This window comes from Lissotriton helveticus, chromosome 9 (assembly GCF_964261635.1).
Source record: "Lissotriton helveticus chromosome 9, aLisHel1.1, whole genome shotgun sequence".
Classification (NCBI taxonomy): Eukaryota; Metazoa; Chordata; class Amphibia; order Caudata; family Salamandridae; genus Lissotriton; species Lissotriton helveticus.
The window spans coordinates 334,214,588-334,238,045 of NC_136070.1; the positions used below are offsets into that span (position 1 = coordinate 334,214,588).

The following is a 23,458-nucleotide window of genomic DNA, read 5'->3' on the forward strand; positions in this document are numbered from 1 at the left end:
TTTTTTAAGTCCCGCCTTCTCCTCTTCCCATTGGCTGGAATTTTACCTTCCAGCCAATGGGAAGGGAAGAGGGCGAAAAACACGCCCCCCGAATCTCAAATTTACCTAAATCGCCCCTCCGTAGCCATCTGTGTGTCTGCGTTAAGTACCGATTTGTTTGTACAGCGCTTAGGTGAAAGCGCTTCATGGAAATGTTGCGATAGATGAATAAAACGGAACCGTTTATGACAAAGGTCCCGACTTTTAGAAAACATGATGTGGCACAATGAAAAGTGAACGAGGAAAGACATTTCGACGAGGTGTCGGGTAACAAAAAGCGAATGTGCAGTTTTTTTGTCTTCGCCCCACTGTTGTGGTTTTGTATAGCTCCTCTTGCGATCCATGTAGGCGCTTGGCTTTAACCCTCGAAGCAGGCTCTAAGTATAGCCACGACCTCGGGCCCCAGCCCCGGCCCGACACTGCCTTTCATCACCTCATCTTTTTAAATGAAATCTAATGTAATCAGCGCCCTTGCACGTGCCGTGCAAGCAAATGTGAATACACATTCAGCAAAGCGCCTAGTGGAAGGACTTTTAGGGGCTTATGTACAAGCTCCTGGCCCTTGCATCGCCGCTGCGTCAAAGTGGCGTACAGGCACCGCAGGGGGGGGTTGTAAATAGCCCCTTAATGTCCAGATGCTATAGATGTAAAAACCCGCCACTTTCCGTTCACTGGTCATGCCTGCGATATTGGGAGGGGGGGGGGGCAGTTGAGGGTCTACTGCTGACACCCGCATGGTGATCACGAACCCAAACGAGCATTTAACGGCTAATTCTTCCTAATGACACCTGTTTAAGCACACTCGCACCCAGCCTATAGGCATCTCAACATGTGCTCGTGACCAGGTCATTAGCGCATAGAAACCCCAGAGTGGTGAAACAGACACATCATAAGTGGCCATCCTGCAAAACGGCGCCAGGCAGCCCCAACCCCCATCATGGGCCAGAGGGGGCGTGTTTGTGTGCGTGGTGGTGGGGGACATTCTCGCCAACAAAAGCAATTAATATCCAGGTAAGAAGAATTAATTTAGAAAGTATTTTCATAAATATGGATTTTCACTCCGTACTTTGCTTTCATATTTTATTAGATTTCGCTCCCAATGTCACAAACAATTCGAATAAAATGAAGCACATAAAAATGGCAGAGTGCACGTTAGCAGACGCATCTTTTGCGTCCCTGACGTTGATGGAGTTGTGCACTACTAGGATATCCAGGCGATAATAAGGAAGCTCAATCAGTTTCTTCGTTGCAAAAGTCTTTATTTGATATAATTCCAGAATATAAAAGCAACAGCCAACGCGTTTCGTTCTTAGAACTTCGTCAGGGCAGTAAGTAAGTTGCATAAAGATCGTCTCAATCTGTCCTGTCTGTGGAGTATGGCAGTCTGTCAAGAAAGTGTGCCACCTTGATAAGGGCCACGTTAAAGTGCTGTTAGTACGTCGTCTCCACGAGGTGCCGGATATCTCCCTTCCAGGAGATATAAGGAAGCTCAATCAGTTTCTTCGTTGCAAAAGTCTTTATTTGATATAATTCCAGAATATAAAAGCAACAGCCAACGCGTTTTGTTCTTAGAACTTCGTCAGGGCAGTAAGTAAGTTGCATAAAGATCGTCTCAATCTGTCCTGCCTGTGGAGTATGGCAGTCTGTCAAGAAAGTGTGCCACCTTGATAAGGGCCACGTTAAAGTGCTGTTAGTACGTCGTCTCCACGAGGTGCCGGATATCTCCCACCTCGTGGAGACGACGTACTAACAGCACTTTAACGTGGCCCTTATCAAGGTGGCACACTTTCTTGACAGACTGCCATACTCCACAGGCAGGACAGATTGAGACGATCTTTATGCAACTTACTTACTGCCCTGACGAAGTTCTAAGAACAAAACACGTTGGCTGTTGCTTTTATATTCTGGAATTATATCAAATAAAGACTTTTGCAACGAAGAAACTGATTGAGCTTCCTTATATCTCCTGGAAGGGAGATATCCGGCACCTCGTGGAGACGACGTACTAACAGCACTTTAACGTGGCCCTTATCAAGGTGGCACACTTTCTTGACAGACTGCCATACTCCACAGGCAGGACAGATTGAGACGATCTTTATGCAACTTACTTACTGCCCTGACGAAGTTCTAAGAACGAAACGCGTTGGCTGTTGCTTTTATATTCTGGAATTATATCAAATAAAGACTTTTGCAACGAAGAAACTGATTGAGCTTCCTTATTATCGCCTGGATATCCTAGTAGTGCACAACTCCATCAACGTCAGTGACTTTCTTCCCATCCCTTTGGGTTGCCCCCCGCAACGGTGGGTGCAGGAGTTATGTTTGCACACTAACAGCTTATAAGTACTTTTTTGACACTTGTGGAAATAATCAGGAGTTGGTGCGGCATCTAGGGTCCACCGTTGGCATTCTGTACTTGTTACTGCATCTTTTGCGTCCCCGGGGTTGGGGGGGGGGGGAGAATTGGCGTTTACTAACGTTATTCGAACAAAGTGTCTTCCCAGCCATATTTAATATGTACCACAAGAAATACAACAAACGGCAGCCAATGTCGGATGCTTTCGGAGCTATAACAGCATATATACCTTGAAAATACTTTTATTATTTCACATTTATACTGACACAAAAACAATTTCAATTGACAAATACATACAGCGCTCGTCTCTGAGGAAGAAAATTTGCTCAAGTAGCAACAATGTCATTGATAAACCGGGAGATCGGAGTCCTAATCCCGGTTTCCACACACCAGGTGTGATCCTAGGCACATACTTTTTTTTCTGTTTGCCTTGGTCCCCATATTTGTCACACTTTGAAGCGCTAAGAAGTAGTTACCCCTCCTCTCAGGCCTCCAGGCACACATTCCGCGCTCATACCTTGGGGTCTCACCTGTATATGTTCCCGGTCCTGGTATGAAGGTGGTCTGCAGGTGGGTGCCCCGGGGCACAGGTGGTCGGTCTGCAGGGCTGGGGGCAGGAGCGCGGCTCTGGCCCAAGGGGGCTTGTCAATGAGCGCTGGGGAGATCCGGGCGGGGGTGGGGTGTGCTTTGAGGCTGTCTCCTGGAGAGGTCTCCGGCCGCTGCTGCCTCCTCTCGTCTCTCTGATGCTCTGAGGACAGGCGCCTGTCAAGGCTCCCGCACCTGTGCTCTCTGCACCTCACCTCACTCGCCTCAGGCACAAATAACTAGCATGCGGCGCTCTTGCCCCCTGTGTTGCTCCCGCTCTTGCCCCCTGTGTTGCTCCCGCTCTTGCCCCCTGTGTTGCTCCCGCTCTTGCCCCCTGTGTTGCCCCCGCTCTTGCCCCCTGTGTTGCCCCCTGTGTTGTGTTGCCCCCGTGTTGTGTTGCCCCCTGTGTTGTGTTGCCCCCTGTGTTGTGTTGCCCCCTGTGTTGTGTTGCCCCCTGTGTTGTGTTGCCCCCTGTGTTGTGTTGCTCCCGCTCTTGCCCCCTGTGTTGTGTTGCTCTCGCTCTTGCCCCCCGTGTTGCCCCCTGTGTTGTGTTGCCCCCCGCTCTTGCCCTCCTGTGTTGTCTGGCTGCCGCTCTTGCCCCCTGTGTTGTCTGGCTGCCGCTCTTGCCCCCTGTGTTGCTATTCATATTCCCACACCCTCCATGCTGCTTCTGCCATGCCCGCCTTCGGTGTTCCTTCCGCGAACCCGGAATTCTATGTTGCTTTCCGTGTCATAGTTTTTACTTCCCACTGCCTTTCCGTATTGCTGTCCCCCCATCTTTGTGTTTCTTCCCCTGGCCCAGTCTAGAAAGAAAAAAAAGCGCCTGTCAAGGCTCCCGCACCTGTGCTCTCTGCACCTCACCTCACTCGCCTCAGGCACAAATAACTAGCATGCGGCGCTCTTGCCCCCTGTGTTGCTCCCGCTCTTGCCCCCTGTGTTGCTCCTGCTCTTGCCCCCTGTGTTGCTCCCGCTCTTGCCCCCTGTGTTGCTCCCGCTCTTGCCCCCTGTGTTGCTCCCGCTCTTGCCCCGTGTTGCTCCCGCTCTTGCCCCCTGTGTTGCCCCCGCTCTTGCCCCCTGTGTTGTGTTGCCCCCGTGTTGTGTTGCCCCCGTGTTGTGTTGCCCCCGTGTTGTGTTGCCCCCGTGTTGTGTTGCCCCCGTGTTGTGTTGCCCCCTGTGTTGTGTTGCCCCCTGTGTTGTGTTGCTCCCGCTCTTGCCCCCTGTGTTGTGTTGCTCTCGCTCTTGCCCCCTGTGTTGCCCCCTGTGTTGTGTTGCCCCCCGCTCTTGCCCCCTGTGTTGTCTGGCTGCCGCTCTTGCCCCCTGTGTTGTCTGGCTGCCGCTCTTGCCCCCTGTGTTGCTATTCATATTCCCACACCCTCCATGCTGCTTCTGCCCTACCCGCCTTCGGTGTTCCTTGTAATGTAAAAATGTAATGTAAAAATTACTTATAAAGCGCGGCATTCACCGGACGGTTTCTTGGCGCTGGTCACTTTGTTCAGTGAGAGGCAGAGGACGGGGGGGGGCTTATGTGTAGATGCTACGGAAAAGGTGAGTTTTTAGGAGAGACCTAAAGTGAAGGTAGGAGGGAGAAAGTCTTAGTTCCAACAGGAGGAAGTTCCAGAATGAAGGTGCCAAAAAGGAGAATCTTAGACCACCGTGTTTTTTGCGTCTGAAACGGGGAGTCTGAAGGAGCGCAAGATGAGAGGATCGGAGGTGCCTAGAGGGAGCATAAGGAAGTAGAAGAGAGGAGATAAAGGAGGGACCGATGCCGGCTAAAGATTTATGGGTCAGGCAGCCCAGTTTGAACTTACAGCGCTCTGAAACTGGAAGCCAATGGAGGGCTTTAAGGAGGGGACGTGTTAAAATCTAGATTGTGGCATAAACATTATCGGCGCCATCTTGTCCCTTTTCAGACTCGTACGTGCGCGTAAGCAGCAGCCATTTTGAATGCCATGGCCTCTCTGCCCACTCCCGATAGCTAGTCTCTCTCTCTCTCTCTCTCTCTCACCCCCCAGCCTCGCAAGCATCCCCGACAGCCCCCGGTCTCTCCTGCTTGAGTCATAACGCACCTCCAGCGCGACCCTGTCTTCGAGCCACATCCCGTGCTGCAACCCCCTCCCCCCCCCCACTCTTTCATCTCATTCATAGAACAGGCCCTTTGATAACCTCTTCCTCCCTGCCCGATTGTCCGGCCTGACCCCAAGCCATCACATAGCTCAACAGATGCAGTTTATTGCCCCCACTGCAGGAACTCACCCCACATCAAAGGAACAGAGATTAATCAATACCTTCACACCCCTAGACCCGACCGATCGCCTACATTCCCGTTCCCAGCGGAATGTCCAGCTGCGCAATTGCCATCACATGCTGAGATCGGGGTGGGAACTCTACTATAGATGTGTGTGGGAACAGGTCTGGACCGGGGATTCCGAGGATGTCATGCAGTACTTCAAAGTAATATTACGGATGCAATGAATGCAATAAAACCATAAAACTGTGTATAAGAGGCCAGGCCTTGGAGATGTTGGGAGAGCACCTCGAAACGATACCTCGTTGTCTGATCTGATGTGTTCTGCTCCGTCGGAATAAACTCCTGTCTCCTGCCTTCCAGTCTCCAGCGCCTGCCTCTTTATTTGATAAATCGTGAGTTGGGTGAGAAGCGGCTGACGCCGGGCAAACCTCGAAAAGGGGTAATCGACCTGATCTGCCTGAACCCTTTTGTTTACAATTGGCGTCCCAAACGTGGGGCCCATCAGCGACACGTGGATCCAGTGGGAGAGGTCCTGACGACGGAGTGAACGACTGCAATGATCGGGAAGTGCACCTGCCCGATAGACCCTCGTCTGGCAGCCGATCATCCGAACTTCACTGGTTCCGAACAGACCTCTCTCGAGTGATCTACGGTCCTGACTGGGAACCATCAGGAGTGCCACGACAGAAGATAGAGGACGATCGGGCGCTGGAATCGGAAGACAGGAAACTGTCCACGCGGTCCGGGTAAGGTCGTGTAAACACGACAAACTATGAAATATTTGATTGATTGATTGGAAAATACTAGTATTACTCTCCGAATTGTTGGTTCTCTTGGAGATTCTCTGTCTGCAAACGGAGAGGAATAAAAAGTATTCTCTCTTCCTTTGCAGGTAGTGAAGGGTAGGTAACGCAGGCCTTTGCCCCCGTTGTAATCCGTCGTGCCTATCTTTCTCCCCCACTGATTGATTGTTTGCCCGAACATTGTTTGTTCGAGGATTGCTTTCTCGAGAATTCTCTGTCTACAAACGGGGAAGGATAAACATATTCTGTCCTCCTTTGCAGATAGTGAAGAATAGGTAATGCAGGCCTTTTCCCCCGTTGTAACCCGTCGTGCCTATTTCTTTCTCGCCACTGATTGTTTGATTGAACGGACATTGATTGTTCGATATTGGTTCTTTGGAGGTATTCTCTGCTCACAAATAACGTGGAATAGAGATATTCTGTCTAGTCTTTGTAAGCAGTGAAAGGATAGGTAGTGCAGACTTTTGTCCCCATTGTAACCCGTCATGCCTATCTTCTCCCCATTGTTCAGTAGTTGGTTCAGCCCGGACCGCTTATTAGAGGTGGATCATCCGGCTCCTCTGGAGGGCACCCCTAATAAGGATATGTTTTTAAAGTATGGACTAGTCGCCGCAGCTTATAGTAAGTTATGGCATAAATATACTAAAAAGGATCAGGAAAGTCAGTGGCCACTGATAGGATCCTTCGATGACGAAAAAATAAGCGTGCTGGAAACAGCCCTTTGTAACAATAAAACAACGTCCACTATGCTTGATAGTTTCGGCATGTGGCGCAAAGAAGCAGAGCAACGAAAGAAAAGAGAAGAAGCAAGAATAGGAAAAGAGTTACGAAAGGCAGCCCATCTGACCGCTAAGAAACTAGAAGAAGAAATAAAAGAAAGACAGGAAAGCAGACAAAAGCAGGAATCTGAGTCGGCAGGTCAATGCCCTGTTAGGACCCCCTCTACGCTCTACCCTGAGCTGCCCTCCAAACAACGTGCGAACGATGAGTTACTGCTAGGTCCTCCGATCATCTACATGCCCCCCCCCATACGCCCCCTCCCAACCTCTAGTACAGCACCCGCCAGCTCCGAGTGCAAATGAGAATCACCTTGGAGCTAGTACCCCAGCCCTCACGGCCTCCGCACCGGCCGCATTAGTAGCGACATCAGATGAACTCGAGACTAGCAAGCAGCCACCAGCCAGACTGAATAGATTGAGCAAAGATGAACGGGAGGGAATTGACAAGATAGCAAAGACACTGGTAGAACGGAAGGAGAGCGAAGAATACACAATAGATATGCACAATTCACATGCCGGTAGCCACAGACGGTATTTCATCTTACGGTTTAGCTACCACACCCTGAACGCATATGAGGATAGGTATCAGAGTCAGGGTCATGCTAAACTGACCGCTTTATATAGAAAAGTCAATGTTGGAGACGAGGCTGAGCACGACGCGACGGACCTCTTCATGCAAACGCTTGAGGTCTTCCGCCACCTCACAGAACAGAAACCAGAAGTTAAGATTACAGTCCCTGAAACGACTGGGTCCTCATCAGAAGTAGCCAACACTATGATGCCTATCAGAGATGCCGCCCCCTACTGGGTTCCCCCGCGAGGTCAGGGAACAAACGACGATATCAACCACGCAGATGCGAAGGGAAGGGTTGTGTACAACTGGGTTTATCAACCATGGGATCGGCAAGATATTTTAACTTTTAGGCAAACCCTGCCCGATTTAAGAAAGAACCCGACAGCATTTTATACCGAACTAGGTACAGCCTTGGGTTCAACGATAATGACTCTAGCGGACATTGACTTGTTTTTTGGGTTATGTCTGCCGGCTGACGTGTGGAAGCAAATCCGGAAAACGGACCACACAGATCTGTTCGGACATACCTGGAACCAACTCAGTGAACTAGATAGACAGCGAGAGCCCGGGAAGAAACCGGTAAAAGACATACTGGAACTCCCGGACAAAATAGTTCAGAAGCTAAAGACATTGATCCCAGAGAAGAAGGTAGACTGGTCGATAGTCACGGCTTGCCGTCAGACGCCCCAGGAAGACGTATCAGAATACTTCTCCCGATTTGAGACGGTGTTCTCCGACTACAGTGGCCAAGACATGACCACTGCAACCGGACAACACCTATTCGTGCAAAACTACGTAAAGGGTCTATCGCAAGAAGTCTCCCAGAAATTACAGACGAGCGAGAGTAGTTGGGGGGCCTGCAAACCTGCAGCTATCCTTCAGATGGCTCAGTATTACGAACACCAAAAGAACGAGAACGATAGGGCGACTGAGAAAAAGAAAAAGGACTTGAAAGAACGAGTGATGATTGCTCAATTGCAAGGAGTGACGACAGGAAGGGAACAGTATAGAGGAAATTACCAGTCGAACGCCCCTAGAAATCCACCCCCTAGAGACCGCACACCCACACCCGGCGCTCCACGAACAGACCTCGATGAGAACCAGTGTGCGTTTTGCAAAGGATTTGGCCATGGAAGTCTCAATGTCCGGTTCTTCTGGAAATGATTAAAAATAAAGAGACGAGGGATACGACGAATGGCCCCAAGACTAGAGAGCAGGGACGAGGGCACACCCATAACACCAACAATGACAGAACTAGCAGACCGAACACATTTGACCGTCCCCAGCAGAATCAGTGCCAACACACTGACTGCGACAATGCCCGCGACTTTGCATAGGACTGCCAAGGGCTAGGAAGGGATCCAGTTGAGCTCTATGTTGACCAGCAAGGTCCTTATGTCACCGCTAAGGTCCTAGGTACGAAATCTCCATTCCTGGTAGACACTGGCGCAACACGTAGTGCGTTATCTAAACGACTGATTCCAAGGGCACCCTTGTCTGGCTCACACATACCATCAATAGGCTTTGATGGAACGCCCTCCACTAACCCCTTATCCGCACCGGTCTCCTTCGACTTGGACAGTAACCCCACTGACACGACGTTTCTGCTTTCCTCCAACACCCCCGATGCCATTATGGGACTTGACTTACTGAAGCATTTCCGAGCTACTATCAGGTGTTCACAGGACGGAGTTCGAGTCATTCTGTACGATAACCCGACTCTGCTCAGACCCTATCCCGCACGACACATGTTCTCCATCTCTGACGCTGGCGCATCCTTACTTGACTCTTTACCTCTGTATCTGTGGGCTAAAACTGACGCTGATGTGGGACGAATGATAATCGACCCCGTGCGCATAACTGTTCGCCAAGATGCGATACTCCCAAAACTCCCACAGTATCGGATATCGCCCGAAGGTGAGAAGGCATTGGTAATGATAATCCAGTCCCTGGTTGAGGCAGGAGTGGTAGAGGAAGTAGTCAGCAATATTTGCAACAGCCCTATTCTACCCATTGTAAAGAAGCAAGGAGAGGGAGATGAGAAAGCGTACCGCTTCATCATCGACCTTCGAGAGGTCAACAAGGTAGTGGTACCTCAGTACCCCGTGGTCTCAGATATCGCCACCATTCTAACCCTGATTCCTTCCACAGCCACCACCTTCACTGTAATAGACCTCAAGAACGCTTTCTTCTCCATCCCCATCCACCCAGACAGCCGCTACCTTTTCGGCTTCACGTTAAAATCCCGCTCATATAGATTTTGTAGAGCTCCCCAAGGTTACACAGAAAGTCCCAGCATCTATAGCCAGGCCCTCAAGAGGCAGCTGGACGCTGTTCAGCTACCAGAGGGAGTGGTGCTGATACAGTACGTCGATGACATCCTTTTGGCGGCCGACACCACTCCGCTTGCAGTCACAGCCACCATCCAACTCTTGCACTTCCTTGCGGAAAATGGCCACAAGGTCTCCAAGAAGAAGTTGCAATTCTGCCAAACCCAGGTCACCTACCTAGGCCACCTCTTGTCCAAAGATGGGAGACAGCTTACACCCGATCGAATCCAGGCCATTCTAGACGCCCCTGTCCCAAAGACCCAGAAACAAGTCCGCTCCCTGGTAGGCCTCACCTCCTTCTGCCGGCAGTGGTTGCCAAATTTCAGCCTCATTGTAAAGCCACTACTTTCCCTACTAGCCAAAGATGTCCCCTTCCCACTCCCTTGGACCCCCGAATGCCAATCCTCCTTCAAAGAACTTCGAGACGCCCTTTGTTCTGCACCAGTCCGAGGAACCCCCGATTACACCAAACCCTTCTCTCTCTACACCCACGAAAGGGAGGGGTGCGCTTTGTCTGTCTTGACTCAAACCATTGGCCCCAAGCAACGACCATGTGCCTATTTCTCTGCCACCCTTGACCCCGTAGCGAGAGCCTTGCCTGCCTGCCTTCGAGCCGTAGCTGCCGCTGCTGTCTCTATCCGACAAAGTGAGGGGATCGTACTCTCGAATTCCCTCACGGTATTGGTACCTCATGCTGTTGACACCCTCCTAAACCAGACTAAGACACAACACCTGACTAGCGCACGACTGACCGGATACGAACTGACACTACTGGCACCCCACATCACGCTGAAAAGATGCACCACACTGAACCCAGCCACCTTGTTGCCTCTGCCCGAAAACGACCCAAATGTCCCCCCTATACACGACTGTGTGACCCTCACAGACGAACAGACTAGGAGTAGAGTTGACCTCCGAGACACCGCCTTCACAGACCCTGACGGAGAGCTATGGGTAGACGGCTCCTGCATAAAACTCCCCGACGGCACCACCTCAGCTGCCTATGCAGTTACCACAGCCCGAACTATAGTTGAAACCGCCCGCATCACGCAACGATCCGCACAGGCGGCAGAACTGATTGCCCTCACACGAGCATGTATTATAGCAACAGGGACTACGGCAAACATCTACACGGACAGCCAGTACGCCTTCGGGGTGGTTCATCATGTTGGACTCTTGTGGAGGGAAAGGGGATTCCTGACGTCCCACGGCACGCCCATCCTCCACGGAGATCTAGTCTCCGCCCTGATTGAAGCAGTTCTCCTCCCCAAACGATTAGCTGTAATCAAATGCCAGGCACACAGGAAGGTGACAGACTTAGTCGGACAGGGAAACGCGCTGGCCGACATCACCGCCCGAACCACAGCTGAGAATAGGACGACGACACGCATGTATGAGACCAGGTCACAAGCAGAAAAATGGACTGACGCTAGGGAGACAATTAGGGACATCCAGATGGCCAGCTCACCACACGAATTGACTGAATGGACACGGGTGGGAATGAAAGACGATGAAGGCTGCTGGCGGACAAAGGACACTAACAAATGGTTGCTACCCAACTCATACCTGATCCCCATACTGACTATGGCTCACTCCCCTGCACACATAGGATCTGCCCCCATGATCGAACTCATCTCCAAGGTTTGGCACAACGACAAAATCCCCGACTCAGCCAGACGCCTGGTCCAGCAATGCCTTATCTGCCTGCAACACAACCCTGGGAAAGGAACTGTGGTACCCCGGGGAGGGTTTGGGGTCCCCGACCATCCTTTCGAGGTCCTCCAGATGGACTACATCCAACTAGAAAGATGCCAAAGCCTGAAGTATGTATTAGTCATTGTGTGTGCTTTCAGCAAATGGGTAGAAGCCTATCCAACCCGTGATAACACTGCCATGACTACTGCCAAGGTACTGCTGAAAGAGTTTTTCCCTCGCTACGGTCTTTGTCGAATTCTATGGAGCGACAATGGCCCCCACTTCATAGCCGAAGTTATCCAACTAATCTTGAAAGGGTTGGGTGTAAAACAGAGGTTTCATGCAGTTTTTCACCCCCAATCTGCTGGCTTAGTTGAGCGACACAACGCCACACTAAAACTAAAACTGTCGAAGATAGTGGCCACCACAGGACTTAAATGGCCGGATGCCCTCCCACTGGCATTGCTATCGATGCGCTCCACTCCCACTAAACACCATTTGACCCCCTACGAGGTTGTATTTGGGCGACCAATGAACCTCTGGACTGCCCCTAAACCGACCTCCATTCACGACGTCCCGGACGTCCTACTGTCTGATTACTTGTGCAAATTGACTAAAACATTGTCTGTCATTCATCAGCAGGTGCAGCAGGCCATCCCCGACGCTTCCAGGGGTCCGGGTCACGATATCCAACCGGGGGATTATGTGCTGATCCGAAATTTCCAACGGGCAAAGAGTCTGGAACCCCGGTGGACGGGCCCCTGGCAAGTACTGATCACCACCCGGACGGCTCTTCGAGTGGAGGGGAAGCGCCACTGGCTGCACGCACACCACTGTAAGAAGGTCTCCTCGACCCTGGCCACGACAGAAAACGTCAGCACCCAAGAAGGACTGCTGAACAAAGACCGGCCATCACTGAACTGTTATCCTGATACCGAGGCACTCGAACTTGCAAAAATCTCTGATCCCACTGTGCCATCCAGGGAAGGGTATTTCCTGCGACGAAAGGAGGGAGCTTCGGCTAAGTAGACCACAGACTGAGTTGAATCTCAGAACGGTAGCCTAAACTCAACCAAGGGTTACCCGGAGAGAAGCTAAACGAAGTCTGCGGTTCTGCCCACTACCGAGCACCTCGAAGATGATGGAAGCGCCAGATAAGAAGATGATGGAAGCAACCGGAAATACCCACTACCGGAACCCAAAGACTGACAGTATACACAAATCAAAGACAATTGCCCTTTTCATTGTCCTCCTCTTTTGCCTCCTCCTCATGACTTCCTTCTGGATCGTGGAAGAGAGCGCACCCGCTCATCAGATATTGATGACCACTGCACAACCAACCACTATGAAAGAGCATCACCTAATCTCCCTTTCGCCTCAGCTCCGAGAACGGCGTAAGGAGTTCTGGAACAATTCCTTTGTGCAACTGTTGCACCAACACAACCTTGCCGCCAACGCCACCAACTGCTGGATCTGCGGGTTGCTCCCGCATGCCACCGGACACTCCATCCCTTTCACCCCTTCCTCTTTCTCAGTTCACGGCTCCTGCCTCGCCTGGCTGATTCTCTTGCAAGAGAGCTACAAGGACAACGCAACTTCAGGTCAAACAGTATCACACTTCTACCATGGGTTCTGGCTGAACAAAACCGGAAGAACATCTGCTCCCTTTTGTCCTTTGACCTCTGGTCCCTCCTTCCAGATGGACATCCCTGCCAAGGAACAAGTTGAAATGCAGGTGTTCCATAATCCAGCCAGACCCACCTTCTCCTACCTACGGAAACGAACTGCTGCCACTCTGACTGTGGCTCTGTCTGTTATTAATGTCACGGGCCTCGTGTGCCTCGAAGGCCTGGGAACACAGCTGGTGGGCCACAGTTCCTGCCACATCACCAGAACATTGGACTCAATTGATCCCCCCTCCTTTGTTGCTTCTCCGAACATGTACTTTGTTTGTGGCACCAAAGCTTACACTTGGCTTCCAAAAGGTTGGGGGGGCACTTGCTACATCGCCTTCATTCTCCCCCCAACGTATGTGGCCCCCGCAAACCATCACCGGCAGAAGCGCGCAAGAGACATTGACCAAGCCGACTCCACCGGAGCACAGTTCCTGGATGCAGTGAAGGGACTTGTTCCTCTGTGGGGCCCAATGGCAAACAGCCGCGCCATCCGACACCTGACCCAGGCAGTAGAAATGACCATGAACATCACGGCTGGCATCCTCACTAACAATACGGCTGAGCTTCAGGCAGTCCGCCTGGTGACTCTTCAGAACCGCCTTGTTCTAGATGTGGTTCTAGCTGACCGTGGAGGAGCATGCCGCATCATCGGGTCCAGCTGTTGCACCTACGTGCCAGATAGCTCGCCCTCAGTCTACAAAGCCATCGAACCCCTCCACAGACTTTCCTCAGAAGTTCATCAGGAACAAGAAGAATGGTCACTTGGGAGTTGGTTCTGGAGTGCTGTAAAGGACTGGGGGTGGAGGTTGTTTATGATCGTATTGATACCGATTGTCGTAATATGTGGATTCTGCCTGGGTATTCAATGTCTGCCACCTCTATGCCCACTTTTGACTAACTGTATCTGCCGTAAGACTCTGGACTTTGAAACCGAACGCATGAAAGCCTTGTATGACCTTGAAGTAAGAAATATAATGGGGATTGACGTAAATTGACAAGCTGGCTAGATATGTTGAAAAGGGAGGACTGTTAAAATCTAGATTGTGGCATAAACATTATCGGCGCCATCTTGTCCCTTTTCAGACTCGTACGTGCGCGTAAGCAGCAGCCATTTTGAATGCCATGGCCTCTCTGCCCACTCCCGATAGCTAGTCTCTCTCTCTCTCTCTCTCTCTCTCTCTCTCTCTCTCTCTCACCCCCCAGCCTCGCAAGCATACCCAACAGCCCCTGGTCTCTCCTGCTTGAGTCATAACGCACCTCCAGCGCGACCCTGTCTTCGAGCCACATCCCGTGCTGCAACCCCCCCCCACTCTTTCATCTCATTCATAGAACAGGCCCTTTGATAACCTCTTCCTCCCTGCCCGATTGTCCGGCCTGACCCCAAGCCATCACATAGCTCAACAGATGCAGTTTATTGCCCCCACTGCAGGAACTCACCCCACATCAAAGGAACAGAGATTAATCAATACCTTCACACCCCTAGACCCGACCGATCGCCTACATTCCCGTTCCCAGCGGAATGTCCAGCTGCGCAATTGCCATCACATGCTGAGATCGGGGTGGGAACTCTACTATAGATGTGTGTGGGAACGGGTCTGGACCGGGGATTCCGAGGATGTCATGCAGTACTTCAAAGTAATATTACGGATGCAATGAATGCAATAAAACCATAAAACTGTGTATAAGAGGCCAGGCCTTGGAGATGTTGGGAGAGCACCTCGAAACGATACCTCGTTGTCTGATCTGATGTGTTCTGCTCCGTCGGAATAAACTCCTGTCTCCTGCCTTCCAGTCTCCAGCGCCTGCCTCTTTATTTGATAAATCGTGAGTTGGGTGAGAAGCGGCTGACGCCGGGCAAACCTCGAAAAGGGGTAATCGACCTGATCTGCCTGAACCCTTTTGTTTACAGACGGACGTGGTGATGTTTTGGTTGGTGATAAATCAGGCGAGCTGCCTGATTCTGTATCAGCTGCAGTCTGTTGATTTGGTATTGTGGGATGCCAGCGTACAGAGCGTTGGCGTAGTCAATCCGAGAAATGACTAATGCCAGCAGTGCTAAGGTGAGGGCTTCAGTGGTCAGAAAGTGGGCTATTTTCCGAATCTTCCTGAGCTGGAAATAGCAGGAGGACACGGTGGCACTGATCTGGTGCTTCATAGAGAGATCCTGGGAGATGTAAACCCCCAGGCTTTTCACTTTGTCAGCAGGGTGGGGGGGGGGGGACCAAGGGAAAGGGGCCAGAAAGTGGAATTCCAGGGATTGGATGGGCCTCCGACAAGAACAAGCTCCGTCTTGTCGGGGTTAAGTTTGAGATGATGAACTCCCATCCAATTACTGATATGGCAGAGGATGGATTGAAAATCTTGAGCTGCTTCATCCGAGGAGTCGAGATTGAAGACGAGCTGAATGTCATCTGCATAATTAAATGCAGTGACATTCCTGCCGCTGAGGGAGCGGATCAGGGGGGTGAGGTACAGGTTAAAGAGAAGAGGTGACAGGGACGAACCCTGTGGAACGCCACAGGTGAGCCTCGTCCTGCCTGCCGTAAACTGGGAAAGACGGACCGATTGGTGGCGGTCCGCCAGGAAGGAACGAACCCAGTTAAGGGCCGTCCCACTGATGCCCGCCTCTTTGACACGGTCGACCAAGATGGTGTGGTCGACCGTGTCAAAGGCCGCCGACAGATCTAAGAGCACCAAGGCTTGACTGGTGTTGGAGTCAGCGCCTTTACGGAGTTCCTCCATGACGGAGAGGATAACAGCCTCTGTCGAATGGGCAGGTCTAAACCCGGCTTGCTGGGAGTCTAGAAAGTTGGAGTCCTCAATGAAGGAGCTGAGGACGCTGGTCACATGTGTCTCGAGTACCTTACTCAGGTAAGGAAGAAGGGAGATGGGACGGAAGTTGCCCAATACCGAGGGGTCGGCGTTAGGTTTTTTTTAATATAGGGACCACTTCGGCGTTCTTGAACTGACTGGGGACCTCACCAAGCAGAAGAGAATTGTTCAATAGGGCTAGTGGGGGAGCAGGGCAGGCCTTCCGCGAACCCGGAATTCTATGTTGCTTTCCGTGCCATAGTTTTTACTTCCCACTGCCTTTCCGTATTGCTGTCCCCCCATCTTTGTGTTGCTTCCCCTGGCCCAGTCTAGAAAGAAAAAAAAAAACAATAATGCAATAGGTCTCGCCGTTCATTAAGTTAAAGCCATTTGCTTTGCTATACAATACCATTAGCAAAGCAAATGGCTTTAACTTAATCAAAGGCGAGACCTATTGCATTTTCAATGCAATGGTTTCGCCTTTGGAAAATTTAGAGCTATTGGCATTGTAAATGTCAAAATTTGAATTTATGTGTTTGTTTTGAGAATAGCAAAATAGATGGCATTGTCATTTACATTGCCATTAGCGCTAACTTTTCCAAAGGCGAAACCATTGCATTGAAAATGCTTGTTTAAAAATGGGGATGATCTCCGCCTTCGCCCATGACTGTAGAAAACCAAACTTACAGGCTGCATTAAAAACATGGGTTGAAACCATAGTCTAAAATTTGGGATCTACTTGTAGAGGTCAGCCGGTACACCGTCGGGACCGGGTGCTTTTCCTCCTGATGTCGAGGTTATGGCTTTGTGGACCTCGTCTGTATTAAAAACAAGCAGGCAACCTACTAATCCGGGAACGTTGTGTCCCATGGAGTTCTCCACGTTCTCCAGGTTATCATCGCTATAAATTTTACAAAAATGCTGAACCCATGTCTCTGCAGGCACTAATCAATCTATACTGGTGCATGGTGTATCCTCAAAGAAGGGGCTATTAATAACAGACCACCAAAATAGTAGTAGTTTCTTGAACGCCACTACTCAAATATTACACAATTCAGGTTATTCCTTTCATTTGCTTGAAAGGATGAAAGGTTGAGTCAGCCCTGCACATACGGAAACCTGAGACAAGAAGGTTGCACAGAGATCTCTGCAGACACTCTCAATGTATCTCACTGGCACTATTAGATTCGTTTCAAGGGGTGATCGAGTCCACGCTGATCTAGCGGCCCTCGGGCAACTTGTATGGGTTTCTCTCAGGAGGGTTTGAATTGAGTGGCTTTTGTTGCATGACAGTGGCCTGAAACCATCCCCGCTCAAGCATCCACAACGCTGAGAAGATAGCTCAGCGGGTTTAGGGACTAATGATGGGGATCTCTGTGCAACCTGCAGCTGGCCGGTTTTGATAGGGGTTACTGAGCCTTTTTTATTTTATTTTATTTTATTTACAGCGCTTGGAAGCTGCAGCCTGTGCCACAAAGTCCTCGGCAAGCAGGAGCAGCGCAGTGTGGTCCTTACCAGGGCTGCCGATGTGCACGGGAGCGCCGTGGGCCGTGGGGTGCGTGGCTCCCACCGCCGCGTCCAGTTTATCCTCGGGCACCGGCCTCATGGTGACCACCAGGGGGCAGCCGAAGCTGGCAACGCTGAAGCAAGGCACCGCCGTCTGACAGGACAAGGAAGGAAGAAGGAAAGAGCACAGAGTGAATGAACCGAGCACGAAACTCAGACTGTTCATAATAATGGCATTATAGGTGGGCAAGCTGGAGAATTCACAGAAAGCCACACGCCCCCTCCCCGCACCCTTGGGGTCTCGGAGAATGGTGCTACAGCGCAGAGCGGGATGCAGAAAGAACAGAAGCTAGAACGGCTCGGCTCGGCTCTCTTTTGTCTCAAGATTCCCAGCTGACCTCGGGCCGAGCCAGAGCCTGACACCAGGCTCGAGCGAGTCCGAACCTTCAGTGGCTTGCCTCCCACTGAATGGCATCATTACAAGTTGCTTGATTTGCACGACAAAAAGAACATGGAGTGACACATACATTTTTCAATATACATATAATGGCACATAAGCACTGTAACAAGTCATAACGAGTGAAACACAGAATGCACTGACAGTACATTTTAAAACAGGCACTTCACCAAGTCAATGAAAGAAACGGATACATAAATGGCCGCGCAAATGAAAGAATAATGTTACACAACAAATGCACAAACCTGTACCATTACAAGGGGAAATGCGCGGTTGGGGTGGAGGGGGGAGTTTTCGAGGGTGTGTTGGCTCAAGGCAACAGAAATGTCTGGCTAATGTGAAGAACAGAGTGGCTGCCCATTATACTAGAAATATCAGTTCATAACACCCCAATGTTACTCATTGTATCACTCTCACAAAGATGAAAGACTGAGCCTGCCCTGCTGGGGTTCCAACCGGACACCCACAATATACACACAGATCACAGCAGCAAGCTCGCAACGCGTGGAGTGGAGTGGAGCTGTACAAGAGTGATCTTCCGAGTTATATCATCGGGGCGATGAGATGTAGAAAGAAATGATCGTTATCCTAAAGCGCCCACTGGTCTCGACCCCACTTGGAATGTTGCCCCCAGTATTTCAAAGAAACGTTATGCTGTGACGAGTGCTAGATGAACCTTGGATTTTTAGTCAATTAATAATTTTTAGTGGGTGACAAACTTTTTATCCTGTTTATGTGTTCGCCAAATGTAAAGCGCTTTTCATATTATAATGTATTTAGACGTGTCAGTTGTGATATGTTAATATGATCAATTGTGAAGTGTAACACTATTGTGCTTTGATGGTTTTAAACTTTTTAACCGAATAAAGCAAAATCTTTGACTTGGCTACAAGTCACAGAATGCCAAGAATGCCAAGAGTAGCCCCACCCGAAGCACTCTGGGGGATTGACTGGCTCACAACGCAGAATACCAGATTCATCAAGGCATTTTTATGTATTTCAATAACATATCTCTCTCTCTCTCTCTCTCGCAATTTCCAATTTAGCAGCTTAAAATTATCACTGCGCAGTCGCCATCTTTACCCCTCCTGGGCTGGCAGCTCTCTCACACCATTCAGGCAAAAGATGGGTACACGTTACTTTATGTGGATGCATTGGCATGAGCACTTCACAAAAGTAATTTCAAATATTTCATGGAAGATTGCATTTTTGTAACATATTTGTATTCGTTTTGAACATCGTCCTCATGGCGGCATCAACGTTTGCAGAAGCTTGCAACGGTTAGCCTTTCCCTCCTAAAGTTAGAAAAACGTGAAGGAAGTTGCCGTGGATAACAATAAAATGATTGGCTGATTCTGGGAATTTGTTGTGTTGGCCATCAGATACTCTATAACTGATGCTACGAGAACTTCACTTTGGCAAAAACCCGCCTTTATTTTGCTTGTCCTTGAAGACTAACACGGTGCTCCCGTAACAATGGGCATTTAGCGACAGGTTCTGTGATCTGACCACAGTTACCTCCTCGGTATAACCAGCCCCCTTGCCATGGACCAATATGCAGTCATATAGCGCCTGGAAGTGGCACAAGAGTGCCAAAGAATTTCAGAGATTTCCTGCAGTTTTCTGCATAGATACATTGAATGCCGCCAGTTTTCAGTAACTGTCTCCCATAAATTCACCCTCACCACTGCCCTCTAGCGGGATGAAACGCAGGGGCATGCCACAAATTCAAGAATCTTCAGAAAAATGGGTATAAAAATGTGTGCTGGGCTTCCCTTTGGGAGATACGCTCCTGGGCAGATGCAAGGGGCTCGCCTATCCGATTTTTTGGGCTTGTTCTCTGATATATAATTTGTCCTTTAAAAATATATGTGAATAGAGGGAAAATTTGAGGTGTTGTAAAAAAATCCCGAGATAGGGCAGGGCATCACCTATAGTTGGCATGCCTCAAACTCTAGAATCAGAGAGTTACATTTCTTCTGCTGCTGCCACTATCCTTTTTAAGCGGATTTATATTATGTGTTAATGTTGGAATTTACAAAAATGTAATTTGGTATCTTTAAGAAAATATTAATATGGGACGATCTGTGTGCATTTCTGTTTGAAAGGTGTTAGAAACGGTTCACATTTACACTGGAGCCCTCTCCTTGTAGAATTTGTGGGTCAAACCAGGCACCATTTTATATGACTTCACCATTTCTGCTTGCAAGAATCCCTGGAGATGTGGCTGTGATACCTGGGAATAATACTACAGATGACCACTCTTATGTTGCACACATCTCAATAAAACTACCCCAACAAATTAATACATGCTATACAGTCACACATATTTAATCAAATTAGGTCACATGGAGTCCACCACATATGCAAATCTCAATGAAAAGCACAGGCCAGAGAGATATTATTTAAGCAGCAAAGCAAGGGTCAGTGTAAAAACTGGGGTCTCCATATGTGGGCGCTGCTGGCAGCTCCCCAGCAACTAGCTCCCTGAAGAGAATAACAGCACAGGACATCCATCACTCGAGGCGGGTGTGGAACTGAGCACCACTACCTCTTGCAACAAGCAGGATGCAGCACAGCTCCAAACACTTGGAAGTGTCAGGCAGCCAAGCTGGTGGTAGAGACAGAGGCAGACAGAAAACACACACAAACACCAGCATGACCATGTTGTTACTCTGTTTGTGTGTGTGTGAGCACAGGTCCCAGAAGGAAGAACGCCAATGGCATCCAGCAAGGCTCAAGGTCAGGAGCCAGGGTCAAAGTGAGGGGCTCAGGTGCAGCAGCAGCAGCCGCTCTGGAGCTGAATATGTCAGAGGTAAAGCGGAGCCGGGAGTGTAAACAACTCGCTAGTTGGATGGTGAGGAATGTGCATGTTCGTGCTACTCGCCGTAAAAGTTCTTCAACACCCTATCAAGGGTAGCAATCGCTATATAAATGCAAACTTTTGTCCCTCTTCTATCCCTCCACTATCCTTATCAATCCAAATAACTGACTAACATAGTCCCCACTCAAATGTCTTTCATATTTTCACTATACTAATCCACTGCTAATCTTTTACGGGTTCCGGAGTAGCGGGCTACTCGTCAAAAAAGCGCTTTGACGCCTCGTCAGGGGTAGTAAGCACTATATAAATGCAATTACAATACAAGTGTGTGTGTGTCTGTCTCTGTGAGTAAGTGTCCCTGATGTGTGCGTCCCTGGCAGACAGTGTACGCCCTTGGTCAGAATCCTGGCATTTGGCACTCCTTGTGGCATCTACTGATCCCCCTACAATACAGGGGTCGTCAGCCCAGTGGTAACCATTCTTGGCATCTTGACCCTTCTTCATATTTTGGGGGATCCCCTTGCCTAATAATGCATTCTATTATCAATAATGGGGTGACCCGGTGTCCCTCAGAACCTGGGTATGTATGATATATGACAAAGTTATTCTGTCGGGACAGAACCTTTTCGTTATATATAATAATGCATTCCAGCATGACAATGGCTTCACCTGAACTCTTTGACTCATCCTTGGCTAATCTTGGCCAAATTTGATATCATGATGTCCTAGCTTGGCATAAACACAGTTCCTGCTTTCATTACGATGGTCATCCTATCATCGAGATATAAATAAATATTATATTTGCATGACAATTCATGCTATGTTGGGGAGGGCTGTAGCTGATGTCATTGCCTTGCTGCCAGGTGCACTGCTTTTATGGATCCTATGTTATTACTCATTTAAAGGCACTGCATACTGATAACACATTTTTACATTACTGCTGGAAACTCTGGCTGATGCATTGAGGTGATCATTGCTAGTAATCCTGCAGGAGGTGCCACTGAAGTATCTTGTATGAGGAGGTCCTTCCTGAAATATGTTAGGAGCTTGGGATGATTTTAATTGAACATGCCTAGCTCTATTTATATGGAAGAAATGGCCATTCATCCAGAACAGAGCTTCTATTCACTGCTGTGGGTGTGTTCACTGTCGATGATAAACGAGTTGCTGGTTTAAGCCTTGTGGCATGGGCGGTGTCTACTTTATATGACACCAACAAAGGGCATAAATGACATGTTTGCAGTTAGTGCCTGCAGAAAGGTTAAACACTGAATGGAATCTGAAAAGGAAGATATGCTAAACCTTCTAGGATAAGGGTAGGGCACATCAGCAGGACTGTGTGGGAACGCTGGGAGCGGAAACCCCCTAGATACCATGAGGAGATCTTTACCGACCCAAGCCGTATGCCTCAACAGATCTTTGGGCGAATAACGGGTTGCACATGGATGCCACAATGTCTTGTAAAACTTGACTGGAATACACTGGTTGAGTTGGTTTTTTTGTAATCAGATTTGCCAAAACTGAAAAGCCCGTAGGGCATAATGTCTTTAGTGCTTTAGCATTTACATGTAGATATAGAAGTCGCATAATCTTCAAATGGAGTCCAGAATTTCTAGGCCTACCTTGTACATGCTCACGTTGCACTTCTGCTCCACGTTCCTCACTGGTACGCCCACCTTCTGCATCGCGCTCTCAAAAGAGAAGCTGCAGCCCAGGTAAAATGTCACCATGTCCTTCAGCTGTTCTGAATACCCCTTCAAGCTTGACAAGTTTTCAGTGAATTTACCATTTTCATACTTGCGGTACGCCAGGCAGTCCGTTCTGAGGAAACATGGTATCCTGAATTAATGTTTGTTAAGTTTCTTTTTTGCATAGGGCTTTAAGACATCATGAGGTCTCCTCAAAGCACTGAAGTGGAACAAGGGTGAGTAGGACAAGATAGACCTAAAGAGGCAGGAGTCTTGTGGATGGAATGGTCTACTCAATAAAGCTGGTTTCTCAATGGATAGACCAACAATTCATTGGGGCAAGCTGGGCTGTAGTGTAGTTCCTATTATCCTAATAGGCTCTGCGCATTGGAATAATACCTTCAATAGTATAGGCCTAGACCAGACGTTAACTAGGTCTACTACTGTCGATATTAGACTTAAAGTTTTGGGTTTTGCCAGCTAGCTCAGAGTTCACTAGAAACTTTCTCGAATAGGCAAGGAGGAGTTGAACCTCCCTGGATAGACAAGAAGGGATTTAGTTTCTGACAACCATAGAACATGACAACTTTGCTCTCCCCTAATCAAGAGTGTATCTCTAGAGTCGTGTGAAAACAAAAGACGACTTATTTTACTCAGTCAGTAGGTGCATTCTTAGTCTCACCAGATTGTAGAGAAAAGGAAGAGACGGGCGTGTTCAATAAAAGATGTTATTTATTGATCAGTCTCTTTTCTCATACAAGAGAAATGGATCGATATTATTGCAATACTTATGGTTAAGTAAAGTGCATACAATAAAAGCAGAAGTATAAAATAATACTGTAAAAACATTGATATGGTTTCTAAGCCATATGAAGGTTTAAATGAATAAAATGAATACATACACATTTACATTTGACTAATCGTACTCAACTGGTGTTTCTAACTACGCCTACCCCGTGTACCTGACCTAAGCCTAATACGTGGGCGGGAATAGAAAGTTACAGTTTAAGTTAAGTTTGTTTTGCCAAGTGACTGACTAAAGAATTCTCTGCAAGGGGTTATTCAGTTCTGTACCTGGAATCTAGGA

At 49.0% G+C, this 23,458-nt stretch overlaps 1 protein-coding gene across 2 annotated transcripts in view; it reads right to left on the reverse strand.

Moving 5' to 3' along the window:
- Positions 1-23,458, reverse strand: part of DGLUCY (D-glutamate cyclase) — a 277,127-nt gene that overhangs the window by 125,596 nt on the left and 128,073 nt on the right. For both annotated transcript variants that reach the window (XM_078660051.1, XM_078660050.1), the window contains exons 4-5: positions 22,306-22,504; positions 17,412-17,556 (exon numbers count right to left, since the gene is read on the reverse strand). In XM_078660051.1, the coding sequence (XP_078516177.1) occupies positions 17,412-17,556; positions 22,306-22,504 (344 nt within the window). The remainder of the gene's footprint in view (positions 1-17,411; positions 17,557-22,305; positions 22,505-23,458) is intronic.